Source organism: Pocillopora damicornis, chromosome 9 (genome assembly GCF_964200805.1).
Source record: "Pocillopora damicornis chromosome 9, jaPocDami1.2, whole genome shotgun sequence".
NCBI lineage: Eukaryota > Metazoa > Cnidaria > Anthozoa > Scleractinia > Pocilloporidae > Pocillopora > Pocillopora damicornis.
Window position 1 is genome coordinate 22,939,005 of NC_142678.1, and position 22,417 is coordinate 22,961,421.

At 34.8% G+C, this 22,417-nt stretch overlaps 2 protein-coding genes across 7 annotated transcripts; one reads left to right on the forward strand and one right to left on the reverse strand.

Annotated features, from left to right (window-relative positions):
* Positions 1–320: 320 nt before the first annotated feature.
* LOC113675902 (uncharacterized) lies at positions 321–6,004 on the reverse strand. Its single transcript, XM_027192507.2, has 8 exons — positions 5,769–6,004; positions 5,591–5,697; positions 5,432–5,462; positions 5,091–5,205; positions 4,867–4,951; positions 4,139–4,282; positions 3,272–3,517; positions 321–2,894 (listed from the first exon to the last, which is right to left on the reverse strand). The coding sequence occupies exons 1-8, from the start codon at positions 5,966–5,968 to the stop codon at positions 2,428–2,430; spliced, it is 1,395 nt and encodes a 464-aa protein (XP_027048308.2). The 5' UTR covers positions 5,969–6,004; the 3' UTR covers positions 321–2,427.
* On the forward strand, positions 5,985–22,213 carry LOC113675870 (uncharacterized). Of its 6 annotated transcripts, none has more exons than XM_089182859.1 (22): positions 6,519–6,649; positions 6,976–7,220; positions 8,348–8,442; positions 10,037–10,090; positions 11,539–11,611; positions 12,225–12,305; positions 12,845–12,910; positions 13,616–13,680; positions 13,979–14,044; positions 14,290–14,380; positions 14,800–14,938; positions 15,487–15,536; positions 15,633–15,683; positions 16,135–16,251; positions 16,658–16,736; positions 17,405–17,466; positions 17,657–17,707; positions 18,005–18,073; positions 19,003–19,083; positions 19,659–19,718; positions 19,992–20,144; positions 20,651–22,213. In XM_089182859.1, the coding sequence occupies exons 2-22, from the start codon at positions 7,119–7,121 to the stop codon at positions 20,738–20,740; spliced, it is 1,695 nt and encodes a 564-aa protein (XP_089038985.1). In that variant the 5' UTR covers positions 6,519–6,649; positions 6,976–7,118; the 3' UTR covers positions 20,741–22,213. The 6 variants fall into 6 exon arrangements, with proteins under 6 accessions (XP_089038987.1, XP_089038985.1, XP_089038984.1 ...); XM_089182858.1 differs by having other exon boundaries at positions 6,597–6,649; positions 6,906–7,220; XM_089182861.1 differs by lacking the exon at positions 10,037–10,090 and having other exon boundaries at positions 5,985–6,649.
* Positions 22,214–22,417: the final 204 nt, after the last annotated feature.

The window sequence follows — 22,417 nt, forward strand, 5'->3', positions numbered from 1 at the left end:
TTTTCAAGGTTGTTAGTACAATTTTAAAATTTGAGAAATTGGCCAGAGTTTAAGGAGTGGCAAAGTTTCAATTGTTTGTGTCCCAAGCTGCAACCATTTTGGTTGTAATGGCTTGTACTAGAACTAGATTTGCTGCAAGGATAAACTATTTGCCCACATGTGTTTGGCAAACAGGAAGAAAGCAGTAACGCTTTCGTTGTTCTGTATTTATGTTGTAAAGTTAAGATTTCCCCTGGGGACCAACCATTTTCTTCTGGAAAGAATTTTATGACATGAGATTTGCCCTGGGCCAGGTTGTTCAAAACATGATTAACCAAACCTGGGATTAGTGTAAATTTTAATTCAAGTTAATAGCTTTGTAAAGGAGTTTTCTTTTTTATTTTCTCCTTTTAGTTGCAAGTCATATTGAGATAAACCCCAACAAAACCTGAGCTCTTAATACACACTTCTCTACTTGAGAAATTAAAGCTGACTTTTAATCCTAGATTAACATTAACCCCCTTTCAAACAACACAGCTTTGGTTTAAATTCTTGCAAAGTTTAAACAGTTGGTATAAACACATGGTTGACTCTGCTAGTTGTCAGGGACACCTGATCCTCAGACACCTATGGGCAAATAGGCAAGTAAGAGGGAGGAAACTCAGCAGCTTCAGCTGGAAGGTAGAGTTTGTTTTCCCTTCCCCTTGCCTGATTATTTGCTCTCTGTCTCTTCAAGGATGTAGACATCTCTGGAATCTACAAGTATAATTTAAAATTATGATGGGTTTCAACAAAAGAACAATGTATGCTATTTACAATAGTTGGAAGTTGCAAAACACATTCTGACATCAGTCAAGAATGAGTGAAATGGATTCATTCGCAATTGGCACCATCATTTCAATCTTGTCATGTATTTTAAAACAAAACTCCTGTATTAACTAGGCTTGTTCAGTCAAGTTGGCTGGATACTAACCAGTGCCTAGATCTTGCTCTTAGTCAATACCAATAGGTCTGCAAGGGGCCTCAAGTGACTCATTATTAGTGCCAGACCTAAAGCAGACCTCTCCCCACCTTGTCAAAAATCTTCCAGTGAGCAGAGACACGCATGCTCTGCCACTCCTATGATGGCCTACATACATGCTATTTTTTATTAAAAGCAAAGGCTTCCTGTCAAAAACTGACATTTCAATTTTCATGAAACTGAAAACTTAACTTCAAAGACCAGCTTTTATTGTGTCACTATCTAATAAGCTGATACTGCCATTTATTATCTCACATGCATATTTATAGAACATTATATTAATAAAAACCTCATTCCTTAGGCATTATGACTACACAAGTGATAAAATTAATTTAATTTACAAGCAAAACAAGGAAACTTCCTTTTATCCCCTAAAATTGAACAACACCCAATTGGTTCCAGACCAAGTGTTACACTATGCATGATGGCTGGAATATTGAATAAATAATACCTGTTAGAGCTATGGTTTCTAGAAAGCCATCCTTTTAAGTCTTGCTTTCTTTAAAGAAAAGACCTTCACAACAAATACAGCTTAAGCAATTTCTGTTCTAAACCAAACAAAGTGGCACCAAAGGCTATTGGATCACTCAAATTTCCAAACTTGCCATTGATTACCTCAATAAAAATTAATACTAAGAAGCATTTGCAATCACTAATAATTGAATAAAACTTAACTGACTGTCTATCAAATTTCATGTCGAATATGCTATTATTTTGTCATTTTAGTAGGCTTAACTTCATCACCCTCTCAAGTTCCTCTTCACTCCAGTCTCTGGTGGACTGCAAAGGCACTTCTCTCAAACATGGGCTGATTCACAAGCCTGTCACACCTAAATTTTGGTAAGCTCAATTCTCAAATGGAAAAAAATATGCAGTACACTCCAAACTCCAAAAACTTCAAATTAAGATTTTTCTAAAAACTACGACAAGGGCTAAAACTTTGCATAGCATTTCTACAGGTATCTTCATTTCCTAATAAAAACTGCAAAGACAAGGTATTATAGCTTTTTAACCATTACATTCCCATGAGAGATTGTGCTTTTCTGAGCTCTCAGGTGTAGAAAAAAGTTTTCTAGACAAATCTTACAAGAAAAGAAAATGCATCATACAACTTATAAACATGAATGCCACATGGCAAAAATTGGCTATTTCCAGCTACAGCACCCCACAAGCAATGGAGACAGCCGAGCCCAAATTCTGAAAGTATAATCTGGTAAGATGAGTCATATTGCCATTGAGATTTTCATGCACAAAGGAAGTTGCCCATGCTCTCAACTTTGTTTAATCTGTTTCACAACTGACAAAAAGATCAAACAGCTGTAGACTCCATAGGAAGCATAAAATGCATACTAACTTGACAGAATTTAAAAATTACACAGACTCAAGAAATCTTTCAAGTACAGAATATTTTGAAATGACACATCATATCAATACCCCAACCACTTTCCAACATAGTCAGTCGCAGATCCCAGTCGACTGGAATTGCCACTGTCTGTTTGATCAGTTGGAATCATGCCTTCAGCTTCTGATGGGTCCAACATCTCATAATCCGACACATCTGAAGATATACTCTCTTTCATGGTGCTCTCAAGTGTTTCTGATATCTGTTGGTTAACTTGTTCTTTAGAATCCTTTGCCTCTTCCATTTGTTTTGAATGTGTTGGCTCACTGTCCACCTGTGATTTCCCAGCTGGTTGAACAGCCTCAGTGTCAGATTCTGAGTCTCTTTCAATGTCTGGAAATTCTAGTCCCCTCATTAACTCACCTTCCTCCAACTCTAAAGTATCCCCAAACTGACTTATTGATGAAAATTGTAGATTATCAACAAACACAGTAGAGCTGTTTAAGCTTTGGCTTCCAACTTCAGATTCTGGAGTATCTTGTGCAGAAATTTCTTGGGAAAAAAGCACAAAAGAAAAATTATTCCAAAAAAAGTGTAGAAGAATGATAGCATTTTTAATTAATGGAAGTGACCATATAAAATATAAATTTTGAAGTATATACGCTACAAATTTACCAGAATTTATTATTTTGCTGGATTTACCTAGACATGTATACCTAACAAATAAATGCATTTTAAAAGGAACACCTACCTACATGCATACCACATTGATTGGCAGGACTCTCAAACAGCCAATTTTTTGAAGTTAACTAAATTTAAATCTACCCCATTTCTCATCATCAAAAGCTCTTTTCCATACCAAAATAATAACCCTTGGAAGACTTGATTAAATTTAAAGAGCCATCTTGGATCCAATCTGTGTACACTACCTTGTGTTTCCAGGCTGTCTTTTCTGCTTGTAATAGAACTCAGGCCTTGAGTTACAGCTGATGAAATAAATCCTTCCAGGAGTTTAACCTCCACAGGTGGTGCTGAGGAAGAAGGTTCTGATTCCCTGAAATCTTCATCTTGTGAAGGGACAAATTTATCTTCATTGACCACTGCATCATCAGCAACTGGACTGAAATCCTTCGCAAACTCATCGTCACTGTCAGCTGGCATTTCTCCTTTAGTTCCTTGGAAGAATTATTACACTAACTAAATCAGTTTTAAACCTTTAACTCCCAGGAGTGACCAAGACAGAATATCTCCTTACAATTTATATCAAGCAGACATGTTATGAGAACAAAGAAAAATATTAATTAGGGGATTATTCACTGATCTAGTAACAAATTCTCTGAACTAACTTTTAAAGAATGGTATAACAGATAGTGAAGAGAATTATTAATGAGATCTTGGGAGTGAAATGATCAAAAAAACTAAAAAATGCACCATTATGACAATGAAAACAGAGTATGCACAGGCTTTTTTGGTTTTGAGCATCTTTGATCTTATTTTTTTTCGTTTGTCCATTCAAATTGTATGGTTTTCTGGTTTAGCATATGTTGCAGCCTTAGGTGAATCCTTCTTTTGAAAACGTGAATTTTCCAAACAACTTGGACAACTTTCAATCAGCATCAATTGGTTTCCAAACATTATTCTTGGTGGTTATCTACTTTTGAGTTAGTTAATTCCAAGTTTTCAGTTTTCATGGAGATGAAAGAAGGTTCTGTGGTTTTTGATATACCACAATACCCCGAAATGATGAACAAGTTGGTGCATTAAAAATGTGAATTTTCATTATTCATTAGTCAGACCTGTTGTTACAGCATCCCTTGTTCGCTTTGTCCTGGTATTTTGCCATTGGACTACAAATGGTCGGTAAAATGGCTCCAATGCCTTTTTTATTATTATGTGTATTCCATTGTACTTAATGATGGGCCAAAAGTACAGTGCACAAGCTAAAATGTAAAAAAGAAGGGAGAAAAATGTTCTTAGTTTTTTTTTTTTTTAATATCATTTAAACTGGTAGAAAACAGTCCCCACAACACACAAATCTCCACTTCCCAAGCAACTTCATATCAGCCACATTGATATCAGTTTGAATCCCTAATTACAACAGATATGGAAAGATTTCCACACAACCCCATACCTTATTATGCATACATTTTTTTGGATGGATTGCCTTCAGGACTTTGGCTTTGTTTCAGAATAGTATAGGGTCATTGAGAAACCTTTCCCTAAGATGTCATATATGCTTCATACATTGAACAACCAAAAGATTGTTTTAAAATGTGACTTAAGAATATTTGAGAATGAGCCAGTAGTACCCCCTGAGATGGAATTAAAGTAACAAAGTTAGTTTATCCTCTGTGTTGTCAATAAAAGTAATGATCACCAAAGCAACAATTTATTACAATCATAAATTACCAGTTTTTAAGGTTTTATATTTGTCCATTACCTTCATTCCTCATCTATCATAAATTAATATGACAATCTTTCTCATCTACAAAACCTTACCAAGATAAAAATTAAAAAACTTCACCTTGCATATAAAATATTGGCAGCAGGGGCAAGTACTGGTAAGCAAACACCACTACCAATAAAAGTCCAAAAAGAACGGCATAGTACTGAAAAACAAGATAGTCATTACCATAATATTAATATCAATGTCAATTCAAAATGAAAAAGAAATTAATACTGATCTTAAATTAGGGAGAAAAAATAACAGAAAATATCGATATAAAATTGGGAAAATCGATGACATACCTTGTATGTGCTTTCAGCCTTTAATTTGTTCAATTTTTCACGCCAAGCAGCGAAGCAACTCCAAATCGCAGCGAGTCTTTCACAAAGACGAGGGAAAGATAGCGTGATTTGACGACTAAGGGACAAAGTTAGTCGATGTTCATCAGTTCATAGTACATTTGTTTATCTCATTACAGGTGGAACATAAATAGATAATAGATCCAATTTGGGGTAAGCCATTTGGAAGTTCTAAACAGTCCTTCGGGATATCAAAACATTATAAAACAAACTTAAAACTCGAGATTTATAGAACGAAAACGCAAAATTTGAAGCTTCCTTGTTGTTCTTTAAATAACACTTACCTGTCTTCATCAGTAAGAGCATCAAATCTACCTGTGTCATGGAGAAAATCATACAAAATAATTATTGATTGGATCCAAGTTTTATGCAAATGAAGACCATCCAAATTACAGAGAGATTCAAATTATCAGGACTACCTGTAACGAAGTGTTATGACGTACCTTGTACACATTGCCACACCTTACATCTGATATCTTCCATCAAAAGTGATGACGCCATTAATATTATAAGCAGTAGTACCAGACGGAATTTCCCACTTGCCATGATCCTGTGAAGCGACATGCCATTCGATCAGCACATCACAATAACAAATAATTCTTTTCTTACCCAACAACTTACCCGACAAGAATTGTCATCGCAATGAAATAGCTCAACGAGTGCGATGGTTTTTGCCACAAAAGAACACTCTGAATGTACTGCCATCTATTTTCCACAGGCCTCAAGAGTTTTCTAACGCATTCGTAGTACTCTTGATTGTCAGGATTCTCAGATCCCGTCGAATTTTCTGTGGAATCCCCCTTGAGATTTTCGTCCGCCATGTTGTGATATGAACTTATGCTTGCGGATCTTTTTTGACATACAAACGTGACGTCATGGTAAACATTCTTAACTTGGCCCAGGTCTCCTATGTAGGTCTTCTCTCTCTTAGAGGCAACAAACTGGAACACCAATGAACTGAGATGTTTTTTGATAAGCTAATATCTGCTTTTGCTAGGGCATTGATAAGCGAATTAATTAAAAATTGTTCAGGGATATTGCGGACCATCCTCCTTGGCGAGGTAGAAGGGATTGCATAATTACGCAGACGATTGTCAAAGTAACTGTTTTCTCGAGCTCTTTCATTATACTTTTGAAATATGTTCTTTTTTCATCAAAACCATTAAGGAATTACCCGTTCTTAGGAGAAGTAGTCAGTCTCCGCGCGCGCTTAAAAACCAGGGGAAATATGATCCTCGTTCAATCAGACGGCGCACATCCTAAAAACCACTTGAGTACGACGGGGAATTCCTTTCTCTATTATCTACAATCAGTCGGTAGCCGCGACAAATAGCACACACAACGAATGGAAGAGGTCAACTATAGAGGCCTGACAGAGGTCAGGACAGCAACCACTATAGCCAGTTCCGGTTACTACTTGTGATGGAATTTCCGGTTATGCAACGGCATTGTGGGTAGTTTCCTCAAGGGAAATGAGTAAAGACCTTGAGATTGTCTGAGAGGTGAGTATTTTTAATCCCTTGACTTTTTTCTGTTTACAATTTTGGCCAATATAGACAGTAGCTTGAAAATATGAGACTCTGTGGTTTTTTCGAAGTACACTGTTTTTTTCGGTTCTATTTCTGGAAGGAATTTGTTGTTGCCGTTCTTTCACTGAGATCCTAAATATATGACTAAAATAATCGCAATTTGCGAGATAGAATGAGCTCAAAATTTGCCTCTCGAAAGAAAAATAATCGACAATCTCGCCTGTTGCAGGCCTTGAGAGATTTTACAGCAGCAGATACATGTTACAGCGATGGTGCAAATCCTCTGTCTTTTCGAATAGGTGAAATATTCACATTTCTGAGTCGCCGCGACAACTATTGGGTCAATGTTGAGAGGACGGTTTGGAGACACAATCCGCTGCTCAAGACGAAGGAATACCTGACTGTTGAGCGTGGTATTGTGCCGGTGGACTATATAATTGAGATGGACGTTCAAGAGAACGAAGGAATGTCTTCACGCAAAGAAGAAAATTGCCTGGTTTCCAGCGGTGATCATGATGAAGCAAGTCATGACAACATTTTCGAGGTAAACTCACCTTTTTGCATTCTAAAGTTCTTGCGATCGACTTTTGAAGACACGCATCTTTCGCATGTCTCTTTCTCGATAATGTTATTGCTTAACTGGTGCATGAAGGACAGAAGCTAAGTTGACCATCAAAATAATTTCAATTATTTCAATACGGATTCCCCAAATGGGTCAGTTTCCAAATCGGATGTGCAAAACATTCGATCTCGTGTGAAGAATTTGTATCTGTGTCGTTCATGAATAATTCTTTGACGTAACGGTCAACTTAGAAACGATTTTTATTTCTCATGATAGATCATGCCGATAGATAATATAACTTCAATACAGATAAGATAACTTTAGACTAAAAATTCCCAATCTAGTTGAAGTTTGATGTCTCCACGAAATGTTTGTCATGAATTAATTGAAAAAGGTGATCGTAAATTCATAGGATATGAATTAGTAATAAATCCATTGTTGGTGTGGCTTTAATGTTTTGCTTGAATCCTTTATTCACAAGAAAAACACGTGAACTTAAGATAATATGAGACGTAAATATCACCGAGCCTCCCTTAGACTTATGCATGTAAGAAATTAAGACGGTTGTTTTATTATAAAAACCTACAAGTATTTGTGTAAAGTATGGTGATCTGACTGAGTGTCTTGAAGAAGGTGTTTAGCTTGACTTGAGGTGCATGAGAGGTTCCAAGAGTTAAATATTTTTCAGTGTCCCTTGACCTAGATCATTTTTAGTTTAGAACAACAAGAACTTCCTATTAGTGAAATTTGTAGTCTTGATAGAGTTGAGATCAAGCTTCCTGTAACCACCTATTTTGCTGTTTACTTAAAAAATCATTTATTTCCCCGGTCATTATATTTTCAATAGAATGGAATGAATTTTTAGCTTCGTACCCAGAACCAGAATTTTTTGTGCCAAATATTCTTTGAGTTTCTTTGTCTCTCCTTTTCCTGCAAGGGATTCCTGATCTCTTAGATTAAAGCTGTCTCCTTTAAAACAGCATTAAAATCTACATCTAGATTCAAGTTCTACCCTATCCGTTGATGGTTTGTTTTAAAAATCCTGTTCCAATTTCTATCTGTTATAAGTTCTGATCTCTAATTGCTATATTTGAAATGTAATTCTCCAGCTCAGAACTGAGAGAGATGGTTTGGCAGAAGAAGTTGAACAACTAAAAAGAAAACTTGATGAGGCTTACAAAGAAAATGCCACCCTTCATGAAAGGTGAGTATCCGAAGGACTCTCCACATGCCTTTTAAAAGTGTTTAATACTATTTAACCCTTTAACTCCCAAGATCTCAACAGCAATTCTCCTTACCATCTGCCAAACAATTCTCATCATGTTAGTGTGGAGAATTTGGTATTGGATCAGTTAGTAATACCATAATTGATATTTTTTTGATTCTCATCATATGTCTACATGATATTGTATAGATATAGAAATGAGAAAATCTGTCTTGGTCACTCACGGGAGTTAAAGGGTTAATCTATTTTAAGATTTTTCCAGAATATGTGATATTTATTTTACTGAAAACTATTTGTCATGAGATTCAGTATGACTGCTGCTAAAACTGTATCAAGATGCAAAGAGAACTTTGTAGGAGAGAGGTAGAGAGTAAAAGGTCTGTGGCTTGTATTAAGCTAAATCAATGGGGTGGGGGGGGGGGTGGGTGAAACAGGAATCTTCCTACTTTAGATAGGTACTGAATTTCATTACTGGATCGTAAATTGTTTTATTAACGAAATTAATATATTACTAATTTTCAAGCCAAATGAGAACTTGAGATTTATCATATCTTCAGATAATGAACTTAATCACTAATGAAATTATATCTAAATCTGACCTACGCTTAGTTTGCTAAATGGATAATGATAATTGTTCTTATTGACTAACAGATAAATAAAGGAATGATTGAGAAAAATCTTGATTTTTTGTAACCTTTATAAGTGCCTTTTATATCTGAGTGTTGACAATACTAGACAATGCTTTTAAAAGTTTAATGACTTGTGTAACTAAAAGCTGTACAATTGTAATTGATGGAATATCAGAAGAAGTTTTCAGTACAAGGACAAATTAGTAGATTTCTAACCCTCCATTCCTGGCCAGCCTTGTTACAACGATAGAAAATAAAATTTGTGCTTGCACTAATTCTAACTAAATGCAATGAACTGGAATCAGTTGATTGTGTTGTCTGATCATCTTAAGGAAGGCAGTCCTGGGAAGGACTGTTGTCAGCAGTAATGGCTGATGTTTCAACAATCTAAGAAGTAGTCATCATTTAGGTTGTCCAAATGACAGTCAGTGACATTAGCAACAGTCCAGGGGTCTATGGTCAGTTTTATGTGTCTCATTCAGACTCTACCTGTGCACCTAATTTCAAACAAGAGCCAATAATTAACCCTTCAATCCTCAAGAGTGACTCACATCTAATTTCTTCTTGCAACATCACCTTTAAATCAAACACTAAGTTTGTGAGAATAAAGGAAATGATCACCAACTAAAAAAGCTCTTGATTGTTTAACAAATTCTCCTTGTTAGAACCCTAAGGAATGTAGGGAGTAGTTTGGAGAATATCCATACTGATGTCAGGGAGCCAAGGGTTAAATTAATGATATGTTATGATATAGAAAATGAAACTACACCATCAAACACTGGTTTTCAAACAATTTAGTAATTGAGAATTAAGTCAATAGATTATTTGCCTTTAGATTTTCTGATTGAATGAGAGACAGAACTGTTTAGCTTATAGGTGATTTTTTGGGTACCCTCTTTTGATAAATACAATTAGATGCCCTAACATTGCTATTGATTTTGAAGGTCTGCTCAAGAGTACAAGCACAATTTACAGCTTGTTCATCAGCTGTTACAACAGTAAGAAATCTCTGAAAACCACTTAAAATTGGAGCTACAGAACAGTTACGCATACGTTTTAGGCCATTTGTGGTTAACAATGTGTCTTTCATTTAACCTTGGCTTGTGGTCCTGGGTTATGCTAACTTAGATTTTTTTCTTCTTATGTTGAGACCAAAAGCTAATAACAAAAAGCTCACCTTTGCTGATAGTGTGAATTTTATGTACTTAAATGTATTGAAATGTAATGAGTGATTAATAAATAATTAGAATAAATTATAAATGTGTTCACCCTAACAGCATTGAAAGGGTGACTGTTTACAGAAAGAGGGTCAATAATTTCTTTTGCACTAATGACATTTGTTTTGTTATGTTTTTCATGTGTCTATAGTTAAGATTTGGGTGTTATTAAATGTTTATTCTGATATTTCTGTAAAAGGCTAATTAATTGTTCATGTTGGTTATCATTAATAGCTTTTCTATTTGTTTTGTTTTCGTCGAGTAAAAAAAAAACACAATCACTAAATGAACAACAGTTTTTTATCTGTAAGGTGGTGTACCTGATGGAATAATAACTTCTTTTTAACCAAGTACAAGGGGTGTACTGGGGAGTATTGGTGTGAGGTCATGGCAGTTTGAACCAAGCTCAGTATGGTCTGTACAAAGATAACCAAGGGCCAATATTCCCCAGTATGGCTTAAGCAAGCAAGATTACTAAGTAGTTTATTATATGAGACTTGGACCAAACTTGTTTATTCTGAATTTGCTACTTTTGTGAATTGAAGTACATGGCTAATGAATGTTTCTTTGGAAACGGTCTGCATGGCAAAATTCTGACCAAGTAAGACCAACTAGAATGCATGGATTTACCTGAGGACTACCTTGCCATTTAATAAATTGTGTATAGTTCATATTTCTTGTCCAGCCCTAAGGCATGATCAATACACAGCACCTTTTAATAGCTGTGCAGCAACATGTAGCACTCTTAAACATACTCAGTCTGGTAATCACATACTACCCTCTTTTTGTAAACAAGTTCCCTAACTTGTAACTTTGATCAAAGGGATTCTCAATAGTCACTAAGTCACTAACTATACTGATGCATTTAATTTCTTCCATTCAGTGTTTGATGTATTTGTTATTTGATAAAAATATTGCTTGTAAGAGTTGACACTCACTGATTTTCATATGAAACATAAACTAAAGCTACTCAAAAGAAGGACAGTCCATATATTAGAGATTCAATTTTACCTTTTACCTTGTTGATTTTTTAGAAAATCCTTTTGTTCATCAAATAAGGAAGTGAGCAGCAACCATAGCTGGAGCTTGAATGACAAAAATGATTTTGTGCAATTTTTTTATTTTGTTTGATCTTTGCTTTAGTTTCTGTTCACCATGAGATTTTGTTTGAGCTAGAAAACTTGAAGTTATCTGTGATTTCCCTTTTGATAATGATTCACTTTTTTCAGGTATTATGCAGTTGGAGAAACAATGGTTTCAACCAAGGAGGAACTAGCAATTGCACAGGAATCTTTAATTGAGGTAGTTGGAGCATTTTTCTTTTGAGTGTCAGAAGCAAAGCAGGATGGCATGGGTGTTGGTTTCCTTCACTCTGTGATCAGTCAGGAAACTTTGCACCACCTTCTAACAAGCAGATGCAAATCAAAAACAGATCACGACTTGGTCACTTCCTTTTTCCTGTACTTCAGGCGGCTCATTTGTTTTTAGTTTGAGTTCTCATAGGCTCCTGGTGATATTTTCCTTGGTCCTAATCGGCACTTGAGATTAATTACCCTTGAGATTATTATAGACGGCTCTGTCAAAAACTATTTAACCTTTCAATTTCAAAGGATGCAATAAATAATTTTAAAAAATTAAGAAAAACAGCAGCCATGACTGACAATAGATAGCCCCGTACTTTCCAAGAGTGATCTTTATGAAAATCTTGTAATACTATATATTTAAATAGAGGATATGACACCAAATCTTATATTAAAGGCTAGCCATAGAAATGTAAGGTATTTGTTAGAAGAATTAGTTCGTAGATTATGGGAGTGAAAGAGTTAATTCTCTGTCCCTTTGCCACATCCTGTCAGCCAGTGTAATTACTTATTGTAAGTAGCTTCTCATATTTTGCACTTTCTATCCATTTCAGGAGCAGAAGAGAAGCCGTCAATATCAAAAGCAAGTAGAAGACATTAAGAGTCAGATAAACAAGTCTGGCAATAAATCAGCGGTATAGTTTGAACACACATTGATATTTCATTTGTGTAGGGTGATTGTCCTCTTGACTGTGGTTTTTAGGAGGGATGTCTGTAAAGGTCATGAATGACATTTTTAAAATCCAAACCACAATCGTTCTCATTACCCTGGTGACGACTTCCATTTTTACTGAACATTTGAACTCCTAGAGCTGATTAACATGTAACTTCTCCTGATAATGTCTATACATTATCCAGCAAACAGGTGGTGAGAATACTTAAACTTATCATGTAGAAGTGGTCATCTTTATCAATGACCAAATTCTCTTAACTGATTTACAAGGAAATGTGTGGCAGCCAGAAGGGAGAATGAATAGTCAGGAGTGGTTCAGTTGTACTTGGCCGTCCACACAATGCCACTATATCCCTTGGGTTTCATGTATTACCACTGACAGTCCTTCTATATCCTGTTTTGATCTTTTTTACATTCTTTCTGGCTGTTGAGCTGCTAAGTTGGACTGAAATTACATTATGGATACTGATAATTAATTATTTCATGATGATAATGTTGCAGATAAAACTTCTGGAGAAGATTATTCAAAAGGAGACAAAATCACAGGCAAATGGATTAATACAAAAGGTTTCTATTTTGTTTTATATAATAAGCTCAGTTATGCACGCGTTCTGATTGGCTCTCACTCATGATCTATTGGAGGACAGACGTATAGATGACATCATCATTAAAACTTTTTTTAAATTCTTTATGATATAAAACAAATAGATTCCAAGTTGCCGTGCGTCTGTTCAGTAAGACGGCATCAAAATGTGGTAAGAACATCAGTGCTACTTTTTTGTTCTTGCCACATTTTGACATCATCTGTGATCTATTACTGAACAGATGCATGGCAACTTGGAATCTATTTGTTAATTGATAACTCATGAACGCCCACAAAATTTGATAAGGCCTTACTCTGATGAAGGGCTAAACTCTTATTGGTGGCCTATTTACGTTAACAACTTAGTTGATAGAACCAAATTTTCAGATTTAAAGTAGTTTGAATGCAGTAGATACAGTTTACCTCACCTAATGATTAAGCTGAAATATCCAGTTTTTCTTTTACTGATGGCTGCTAGAGATCTGTTCGCTACATTCAGTACTTAACCCTTTCAGACAAACATTTTTCATGGTGCAACTGCTTGATTCTCAGCAAATTGCTTATAGCTCTCAGTTTTCTTTTTAGGATGCTTGTCATTCACTGAGCTTCTATCATAGTTACCAGGAATGTTCATAACTGTTATTTCAGTCTACTGACTGAAAAAAATTTTTTGTTTCCTCTTATTACAGACCAGATCTGAAAGTTCATCAGATGACTTAATGCTTTCTTGTGCTCTCTGCCATGAAAAAATGAGGTACTGCAATATGTTCTATGAGCACTTTCTAAAAGGGCCTGAACAATTAAAATTAAAGATGCTCATCATCTTTGTCCTGGACCTTTGAACTAGAGTGTTATCTATTGCTTAGGATGTATATTATAATTAAGGGATTGTAGAATTCTATGGCTACTGCACAAAATTCCATGACCAGATTTTTTTGGCTGAGGTTATTTTTCTTCTAGTTGTGGGAAGTATTCTGTGGTTTCTTCTTCACCTCTATTACTGAAAATGCAGCTTGCTGAGTAGTTGAGATTTTTTTTATCTGACCTTACAGGGTGGGTGACCTGGCTTCTCATTCTAAGGTTTGCTCATCAAAAGATACAGACAAACGACCTACAACGTAAGTGTAGAGGGTCATATCTATCAAAAATTAGATTAATTAGCAAGAAAATGAATGTAGTGTATCTACTTATCAGTAGTCATCATTGGAAAGTATCATCAGAGGCTGTCAAGGTTTTATGCAAAAATGGCTGAGCTATACATGTTATTCAGGAGCTTCATTTTAAGATCATTTTCTGTGAGTGGTTTTCATGAGTTTATGATCAATTATGATCCATTATCAATGATTTGATTGGTCTATTTTAGTCCAACAACTCCAGGAACAGACATGCTTCGAGTTACAGTGACCTGTTCAGAGACTGATGAGAAAAATACCACCTTTAAAGTGGTAACAAAGGTAAGGAATCTGGATTTATTTCATTGATAGTTGTAGAGGATTACTGACTGACTGCTACAAAAAGTACAGGTTATTTCTTTGACTCTATCAACAATGTTGATCAGCAGTATGCAAGAACAAGTGACAAAAAAATATTAAATGATAATTATGTCATTTTAAAAATTTCTCCGTAATATACATAGTGAGGGATACTAATTGACATGAAACAATTTTCAGCTCTAAAAATTAAAATTTATGGCAATCAGTGCAGAGAGAAAAGAGAAAATCTGTAACTCTGTCTGAGTTACAGATTTTTTTTTTTTGGGGGGGGGGGGGAATAAAGTAGGGGTCCTAAAGAGAGATTTTAACAATTCATCTTCAATTGTTATAATAATTAAAATTTACATTAAAATATTTTCATAATGACAATGTATTTGCAGACTACTCATGAGGACTATAAGTTCTCTGACTATGAGGTTTATCGCAGTGAAGGTGATTTTGAATGGCTTCAGTCAGCACTGGAGGAAGCTTGTCCAGAGAGAATAGTACCTCCAATGGTGTCACATTCATCGTTACATGGTAAATGACAATATTGGGTCTAGTATACAATTTTCAATCATGGTCAAATATCTAGTACATCTAACCATATGCTGTGTGAGAGTTTAAGGTGGGTGAATTGCAAAAACCAGCAGCAAAGCTACAAGAGGAATAGGCAAGAGAAATTGAGAAACAAACTGCTGGAATTTCAGGGAGTTTCAGTTTTATCCTCACATTAGCAAATGCTAAATTCCCATTCAGTTGAGAACTTGTACATCAATCAATTGTTTTTGTAACCCCCCCCCCCCCCAGGCTTACATGAAGTTTAATTGATAGTAACTGATATTAGAGATGATATGAAAGATATAGAGGACTAAAGTAAGGATTGGAGAAATTTGGAACTTTGTGAAATTTTTTTTCATATTAAAGATTAAAACACATTTGCTACTGTCAAACAAGGGCCAGTGGTTTGTGAAATGGTAAAATGTGCAATACAGATTTCTGTCTTGAGATTCACATCGAAAAATCAGAATTTTATTGCATTTTGAGGCCATCCTCACTTAATAACCCTCTGAATTGTTAATTTTTAGGAAAAATGAGAGAGGGTCAAAGATTTCTGTCACGAATTTGTGCCCATAAGGTAAGAAAATTTATATACAAACTGTATGTTTTTTGTAGAAATTAACACAGAAAAAAGGTGTCTTCTCCTTAACACTATGTCCATTTTTCTTTCCAGATTTTGAGAAAACATCATCTTCTGAACCTGTTTTTAACTGGTGAGGGTCAGGTAAGACAAATGTTTTGAAATTCATTTTTCTAAAGCAGGTCATTGTCAGAGAGTCAGTCCCTTATTGTTTAGAATACTTCCCTGCATATCATAAGGTTCAGGTTAGAGTCTTGGCAGCTCATAAGTGTTGTTATGTTAGACAAGATACTGTTGCACTTCATGTGCTTTTCTCCTCTCTGGAGTACAAGTGGGAAACAGCAAACTGTTAGAGGTAACATTGACTAAATGTGGGTGAATAATGTGAATGTTGGACTTGCATTCCAACCAGGAGAAGTAGGAATATCTTCAGTTGCCACATGCTTCAGAAAAAGACATCACACATGTACAGTGTATGACCCGATGTCACAGGGCATAATTTTTTAGTATGTCTTTTCTGAACAAGTTTATGCCGGTATTAAATGTTCAGAAACTCTTTCCCAGTTGATGATGATGTTTTATAAATCACTTTCAGGATGTACAGAAAGCAAGAGAGGAACTAGATAAGAAAAAGAAAAAAGTCAACAATGTGGCTGAGAAGACTTTGAAACAGGAACCATGTGACCAGAATGCTCCTGTGATCAAATGTCAGGTTGTTATAATTTTATGAGTAATTATTTATCCAGTAAATTATTAGTCAAAATTCAATCAATTACTAAATCAGAATTGGATCTAATTCTGTTTGATAATGAAACAGATTGATGCAAGTAGCTTCATAGCTGTGTTGTTTTATAAAGAGTCATTACTGACAGAAGAATATACAATCCTAGACCCTTTTGATCAGAGGTCATGAAAAATTTCAAAATGTTATTGGTAAAGGTAATGGAAGTCATTGAAATTTCTAACTTCAAAATAGTGCAAGCCTTGTTAATGTCTCCAAGACCCTTTTTCTGGTCTGATTAGAGATGCCTCCTGTATTTGGAAGAATATTGAGAACTTAATGTGTTGTATAAATACAAATCTGAGCTTCAATGTTGTTGTATTAATTTTCACAATAGAGATACTTGGAAAAGTTTGCAGAAAATCTTGATGGTTTGATCACACACCTTGAGGATAGTCTAAACAAGAACACAGTAGGTATGAATATAGAATTGATCCTTGCAGTTATGAACACTACTGAACTAATAGTTGAAATAAGGCCTGAAAAAAGCTCAGGCCCATACAGGATGTGAACCCATGACCTCTGTGATACTGGTGCAGTGCTCTACCAACTGGGCTAACAACCCAGGTCGGAGCTGGTCTTTATGTTGGATCCAAATAAACCTTCAAAGTGGTGAATAATGGCTGTAAACATATGAAAATCACGTGTGCACTGTGGTTGAAGAAACAAATATAGAATTGATCCTAGCAGTTATGAACACTGCTGAACTAGTTGTTGAAATAAGGCCTGAAAAAAATTCAGGCTTGTACAGGATTTGAACCCACAAGAACAACATTTAGCCACTATCCTCAAATGTTGTCAACCCTTTCACTTCCAAGATCTCATTTATTTAGTTATTCTCCTAACTGTCCATCATGCAATTCTTGTGATACCAATACCAATTTCTTGAGAATTTGGTATTGGATAAGCAGCTAATCCCCTATTGAAATTTTTCTTTATTCTCATCACTTGTCTGCTTGATATTGTGCTGATACTGTATGGAGAAATTCTGTCTTGGTCACTTATGGGAGTTAAAGGATTTACTGCTGCATCTTGTGAAACTCTGCCCTCACAGATATTTTTTGTAAATGTTCTTCATTTTTAGATGGCCCTGGGGTTTGGTTTAAATCTTTGGCAGAATTTGAACCTGCAGAAACATATTTAAAGGTACTATTATCATTATTGTCAGTAAACTCAATCAGTGAGAGAAATAATTGAATGTTATTCAAATTCTTGAGTTGTTCTGAATTTCTTCATATTAGACTTTAAATATGATGAAGTTTAGACTTTGTCAAAATTATAATTACTGTGAGCTAATTTCTGAATAACCTTAGTTTGCTCTTACTTTATTTTCCAGGTTGCTACTGAGGCTCTCAGTAAAATCTGCATTGAATTGGAGAATAACAGAGTAAGTGGAAAATAAAGGAATTATATTTTCGTAGAATTTATGCTGTTCTTTATCCTGGATTGATCAATGACTGACATTATGAATCAGTGAATGAAGGAATGAATGGCTGAATGACTGATTGGTGGACTGAGGACTTGTTTTTTATTTCCCTTTTATGACTGGATGTTTGATGTCTTAGCCAATGGCTTATTTGTCCCCAAGGGGGATTGTGGAAATGAAGTGTTGTTCAACAAGCTATAAATGCATAACAGAGTATCTGTAGAGGGAACTAACTGATTTGTTGATAACTCTGACTAGGAAACTGCAGAAGAAAAACTGATTGTAAATGACCTGAGAAGTGTTCACCATTATGTCAAGAGTGCTGAGGTGTGTGTGTATTTCATTTCTGAATCAGTTTCCACAGTTTTCCACTTGTATTTTCATGAGCCTCAGGCAGTTTACTTTTTTCCCTTTTGAGTTTTTACAAACTGTATGTAATACTTCCTTCTCTCTAATCGCCTGTTTTGATAACTTAACCCTTTAACTCCTAAGATCTCATTAATTATTCTCCTTACCATTTGCCATATAATTATTTTCATGTTAGTTTGGAGAATTTGGTATTGGATCAACTAATTATCTCCAAATTAATATTTTTCTTTATTTTCATCACTTGTCTGCTTGATGTTGTATTGATATTGTAAGGAGAAATTCTGTTCTTGGTCACTCATGGGACTTAAAAAAAGTACCAAAAAGTATTCATGAAATTTTATCATATTACTAGGTAACTAGCACCAAATATGATTTTTTTTGCTCGGGCTTTTTCCGAAAAAAATATTAAAACAAGTAACCAGCATCACCTGGTAGAGCTTTTTTGGGTGCTGTGATGGGTAGGAAAGTACTTTGGGATAAACATTTGCATGAAATATTATATGTATTATTGCACATATTCTTCTATTTTGCCTAGAGACTTCAAGTTTCTTTCTGGTGGCTCTTTTTTGACTTGATTTCACTAAATGGTTATTAGGGAAGAGGTTCAGCTTAGAATCCTGATTCACATAGGCAGTAAAGGGGTTAAGAGGCTCTTGATTGTTAAAAATTTCTCTGTGTCAGAACTGCAAGAAATGTACAGATATGAAGAATATAGAGTATGAAGAATGTGGATACTGATGTTAGGGTGTAAAAAGGTCAATTGATTTCATGGATCTTATGCACCCTTGTGACTCAAGATATGACTGCTACCCCAGTTCTGTATTGATTGAACACCAGCTTAGCCCAATTATCATTAATTATACGTTGTTTGATATCATTGTGTTAAGGTCCTTCTTCAAAGAGTGCAGACTGCTGTAGAGATGTTTTTACATTGGAAAGAAGAAGTCAGAAATTATGAACAGATGAAGGTAGGTGGTGAATAGCTAAATTTTTCTTAAAGGAAGCTTCTTCTGTTGGATCAAGTTGCTATCAACCTGACAAAAATGTTTTGTGATTTGACATTTGTCGGAACAAGTGAGAAACAACCACCAGAATGAATGAAAACAGTAGAAAACAAAAACAAGAAATATTTGAATCTACCAATTGTGTGACAACATAGATTACAACTATTATCTCAAACAATAGTTATTTTGTTTACAAAAGTCCCCAATTTACAGTGTCAACATGTACAAGAAATTTTACCTGAATATAGGTGACATCTGGTTCAAATTTGTCTCATTCTAAATACCTTACTCCCATTTATGCTAACAAATACTAGCTTGAAACATCTTTCTTGATGAATTAATGACAATTTATCCCATGAGTGGAGGTTGCCTTCAAGAATTTATGTATCAATAGCAATCCACTGTCAATGTGCAAAATTACGCCCTAACTAAATACTTTTCTCCCAGTTCCAACTCTGTGTCATTGGTTTACTAGTTAAATCACTTAGTTCAAGTTAACAAGATAGCCAGTGTTCATATTTGTTTGCTTTATACTTCAGAATCCTGGTTCAGATGAGGACAACCCTGATCATGCCAGTCAGACACATAAATGGGCAGAGGTAAAACAATGGTTACAAGTTGTATGTAAATAGTTTTTAGAGAATACAGGCCACAATGGGTGGATATATTATTTATTTTATTTATTTCATCATTTTTACAAGATGAATTCAAGAGCTTGTTACTTCTGCTGCTGAGTCATTAAAATGGCAATGAAACATTTACATAAATCTTGATAATATTAAGTAAACATAAATATTTGTATGTATACTTACTTCTTTCTGATCATTTTGTGTTTTTTTTGGTCTTGATAAAATATTTTCCAACTTTTTCAGGCAAACTCAAACTGTGCAGATGCTAAAACAAACCTTGAGTTTCTTTGTAAAGACTTGTCTTCTGAGCTTGCTCACTTTGATTGGCGGAAAGAAGTAGAACTTCGGCAGATATTGATTGAATACTCAGAACTCAGAGCAGAGCATTTTGAGAAGGTACAGTTCTTTTAAAACTAGAGCTTTCATAAATTATGCAATTTCCTATGTGAGATTTTGCAATTTTTAATTTTTTTGGTAAATTAAACTCCTACCTATTTGCTGATTTGTTATAACAATTTCTAAAGGTTATTTCCTCTCAATCCCCAAGTTTTTCCATAACATCCAAGATGTTTTCACCCAGTTATATTCCAAACCTCAAACAATGTGAAAATGACATTTGGGTGTATTTTTCTCAGTGTATTTCCTGGGAATAGGTTAGCATCAGGTTCCATGGGCTTTATTTCTAATTTATTTTCCCCTGGGCTTAGTCTTCATTCCTCCCTACTCACAGTTCCCCAGTATTTTATGTCTAGAAAGAAATACCTCCTCTACCCTACCCAGGGTTAGGATAAGAGGCCATTGTGAGAGGTTTTCTCTCCCAAGTCTTTCTTGAGGATGCATCATCCCAGAGAGCTGAGTCAAGATGGAAGTGAACCTCTTTATTTCATATTTTTCTTTTTTAGGTTCAGAGCAAATGGTTTGGAGTGAAACTAATGGTGGAGGCACCCATAGCACCTGAAGTTAGGGCAATCAAATGTGTAGAAGATTCCTGATGAATACAATAAGGCAGTAAAGTTTCTCAGTTTATTACCAAATTCACAAGATTTAGTTGGAACTCATTCTTTAAATAATTGGCCTCACTACTTGAAAACTAGTTACTCTAGCAATGCTTTTAGATAATTAAGCAGTAGTAATAAATTTTTATTAGAATCACTCAGTTTGTAAGTCTGCAGTTTTAATTAAGAGTTGTCCAACATTGTGTCATAAGGAAAAGTATAGTGTACTGGTAAATATTATGATTAAAAGCTCTTATATATAACATATGGAGAGGTGATGTTAACAGATAACACAAAGATTTGAAAAATATAAGTTCAGCAAAGTAAATCACAAAGGTTTTACACATAATTTAAATGAAAGAAATAATTACTGATTGAATAATATATTGCACTTATTATAGTAATAACTATTATGGTTATTTTAGTTAGGAGCCTAGCTACTTACATGGGTCAAAGACTGCATCAATCCACAGTAGACCCAATTGTAGTTCCTTCATATGCACAAAAATTTGCCCACTTTGCAAAAAAGTTCACAGATATTATTTCTCATACAAATGACAGAGTAAATGAATCAGAAGAAGCTTTGAAAGGAGAGACAAAGCAGCATTCTAATGTAAATATATTTTAAGATAAAATTACTACCTAATGAAATGACCAGAGAAGGGAATTAAATTATTAACTCATGAAATTTGTACTAAAAAGGTCGTGGGCACATTCAATGTCAACAAATGAGATTCTACGCATGCTCTTTTACAAGCAACTTTGAAGCCTGTGTTATGTTGGATCATGGATTAGGAGAGGAGATATTCAAGGATAAGGCTTCTTTTCAACAGAAAAGAGATTTCAAATTGCTTTTAATGTCACTGTACAGTTTCTCTTATGTGTGAAATTATTAAATTTATATTTAATTTTATATGTTTGTATCAACACCTTTGATTTGAATGTAACCCATCATTTGACTAGAACTAAATTAATTAGCATTACAGGTAATTATTTCATGGTACTTTTGTAATTTTTTGTTTTTAGAAAAGTAAAATTTTAATATAATGACTATGAATCAAATTTTAAGTTTTAAAAATTTTTAGGAACTTTTTGCTTCCAGGTAGTATTCCATCTTCAACTACAGTTATAAAAAGTTATACTTGAGAAACTGTTTGCAGCTTAGTCTTTGTTTTATGCTTTTTAGCATTTATTTCCTGCTACCATTAGTCACTCAACCTCCCCGCTAAAAATTCCATGATCTTAGGGTAACAAAGTGTATGAAATTATACAAGAAGAGAGAAGCATTATTAATATTGCCCTAATGGATCTTTTATTGGCTGAGTTATAGTAGTTTCAATGGAAAAAGTATTCATAAAAGATATTATTTTGTGAATAACAAGTAGAATAGGAAGTATATTCTTCTGTAGTCACAAAATTTGCGGTTTTATTGAGTTTCATAGGAAAAAAATAAAGTAAGGTGAAAAACCACAACATGTTTGATTACTTTCTGTAAAGTTGCTGGTTTGAATCTTGGAGTATCAGTTGAGTTGTGTTGTATACTCCTTCAGGAGCAAGCAGTCCTGAAAAGGACTGTTGTCAGTGATAATGACTGACTCTTAACAAAATGAGGGGAAGAGTTTGACAGATCAAAGCCAAAAGTTGTTTATCATCTTAGAACTGACGTGGTAAAGG

Bases quoted from the DNA above. Each gene is read 5' to 3' on its own strand.
- LOC113675902 (XM_027192507.2), bottom strand. From the start codon at position 5,968: ATGGCGGACGAAAATCTCAAGGGGGATTCCACAGAAAATTCGACGGGA. The intron at 5,463-5,590 runs GTACGTCATAAC...TCCATGACACAG, and splicing joins GGTGTGGCAATGTGTACAAG to GTAGATTTGATGCTCTTACT. The intron at 2,895-3,271 runs GTAGTGTACACA...TTTTTTCCCAAG, and splicing joins AGACAGCCTGGAAACACAAG to AAATTTCTGCACAAGATACT.
- LOC113675870 (XM_089182857.1), top strand. From the start codon at position 6,849: ATGAGCTCAAAATTTGCCTCTCGAAAGAAAAATAATCGACAATCTCGC. The intron at 17,467-17,656 runs GTACTATTATCA...TTTATTTTCCAG, and splicing joins CTGCAGAAACATATTTAAAG to GTTGCTACTGAGGCTCTCAG. The intron at 17,708-18,004 runs GTAAGTGGAAAA...AACTCTGACTAG, and splicing joins TTGAATTGGAGAATAACAGA to GAAACTGCAGAAGAAAAACT.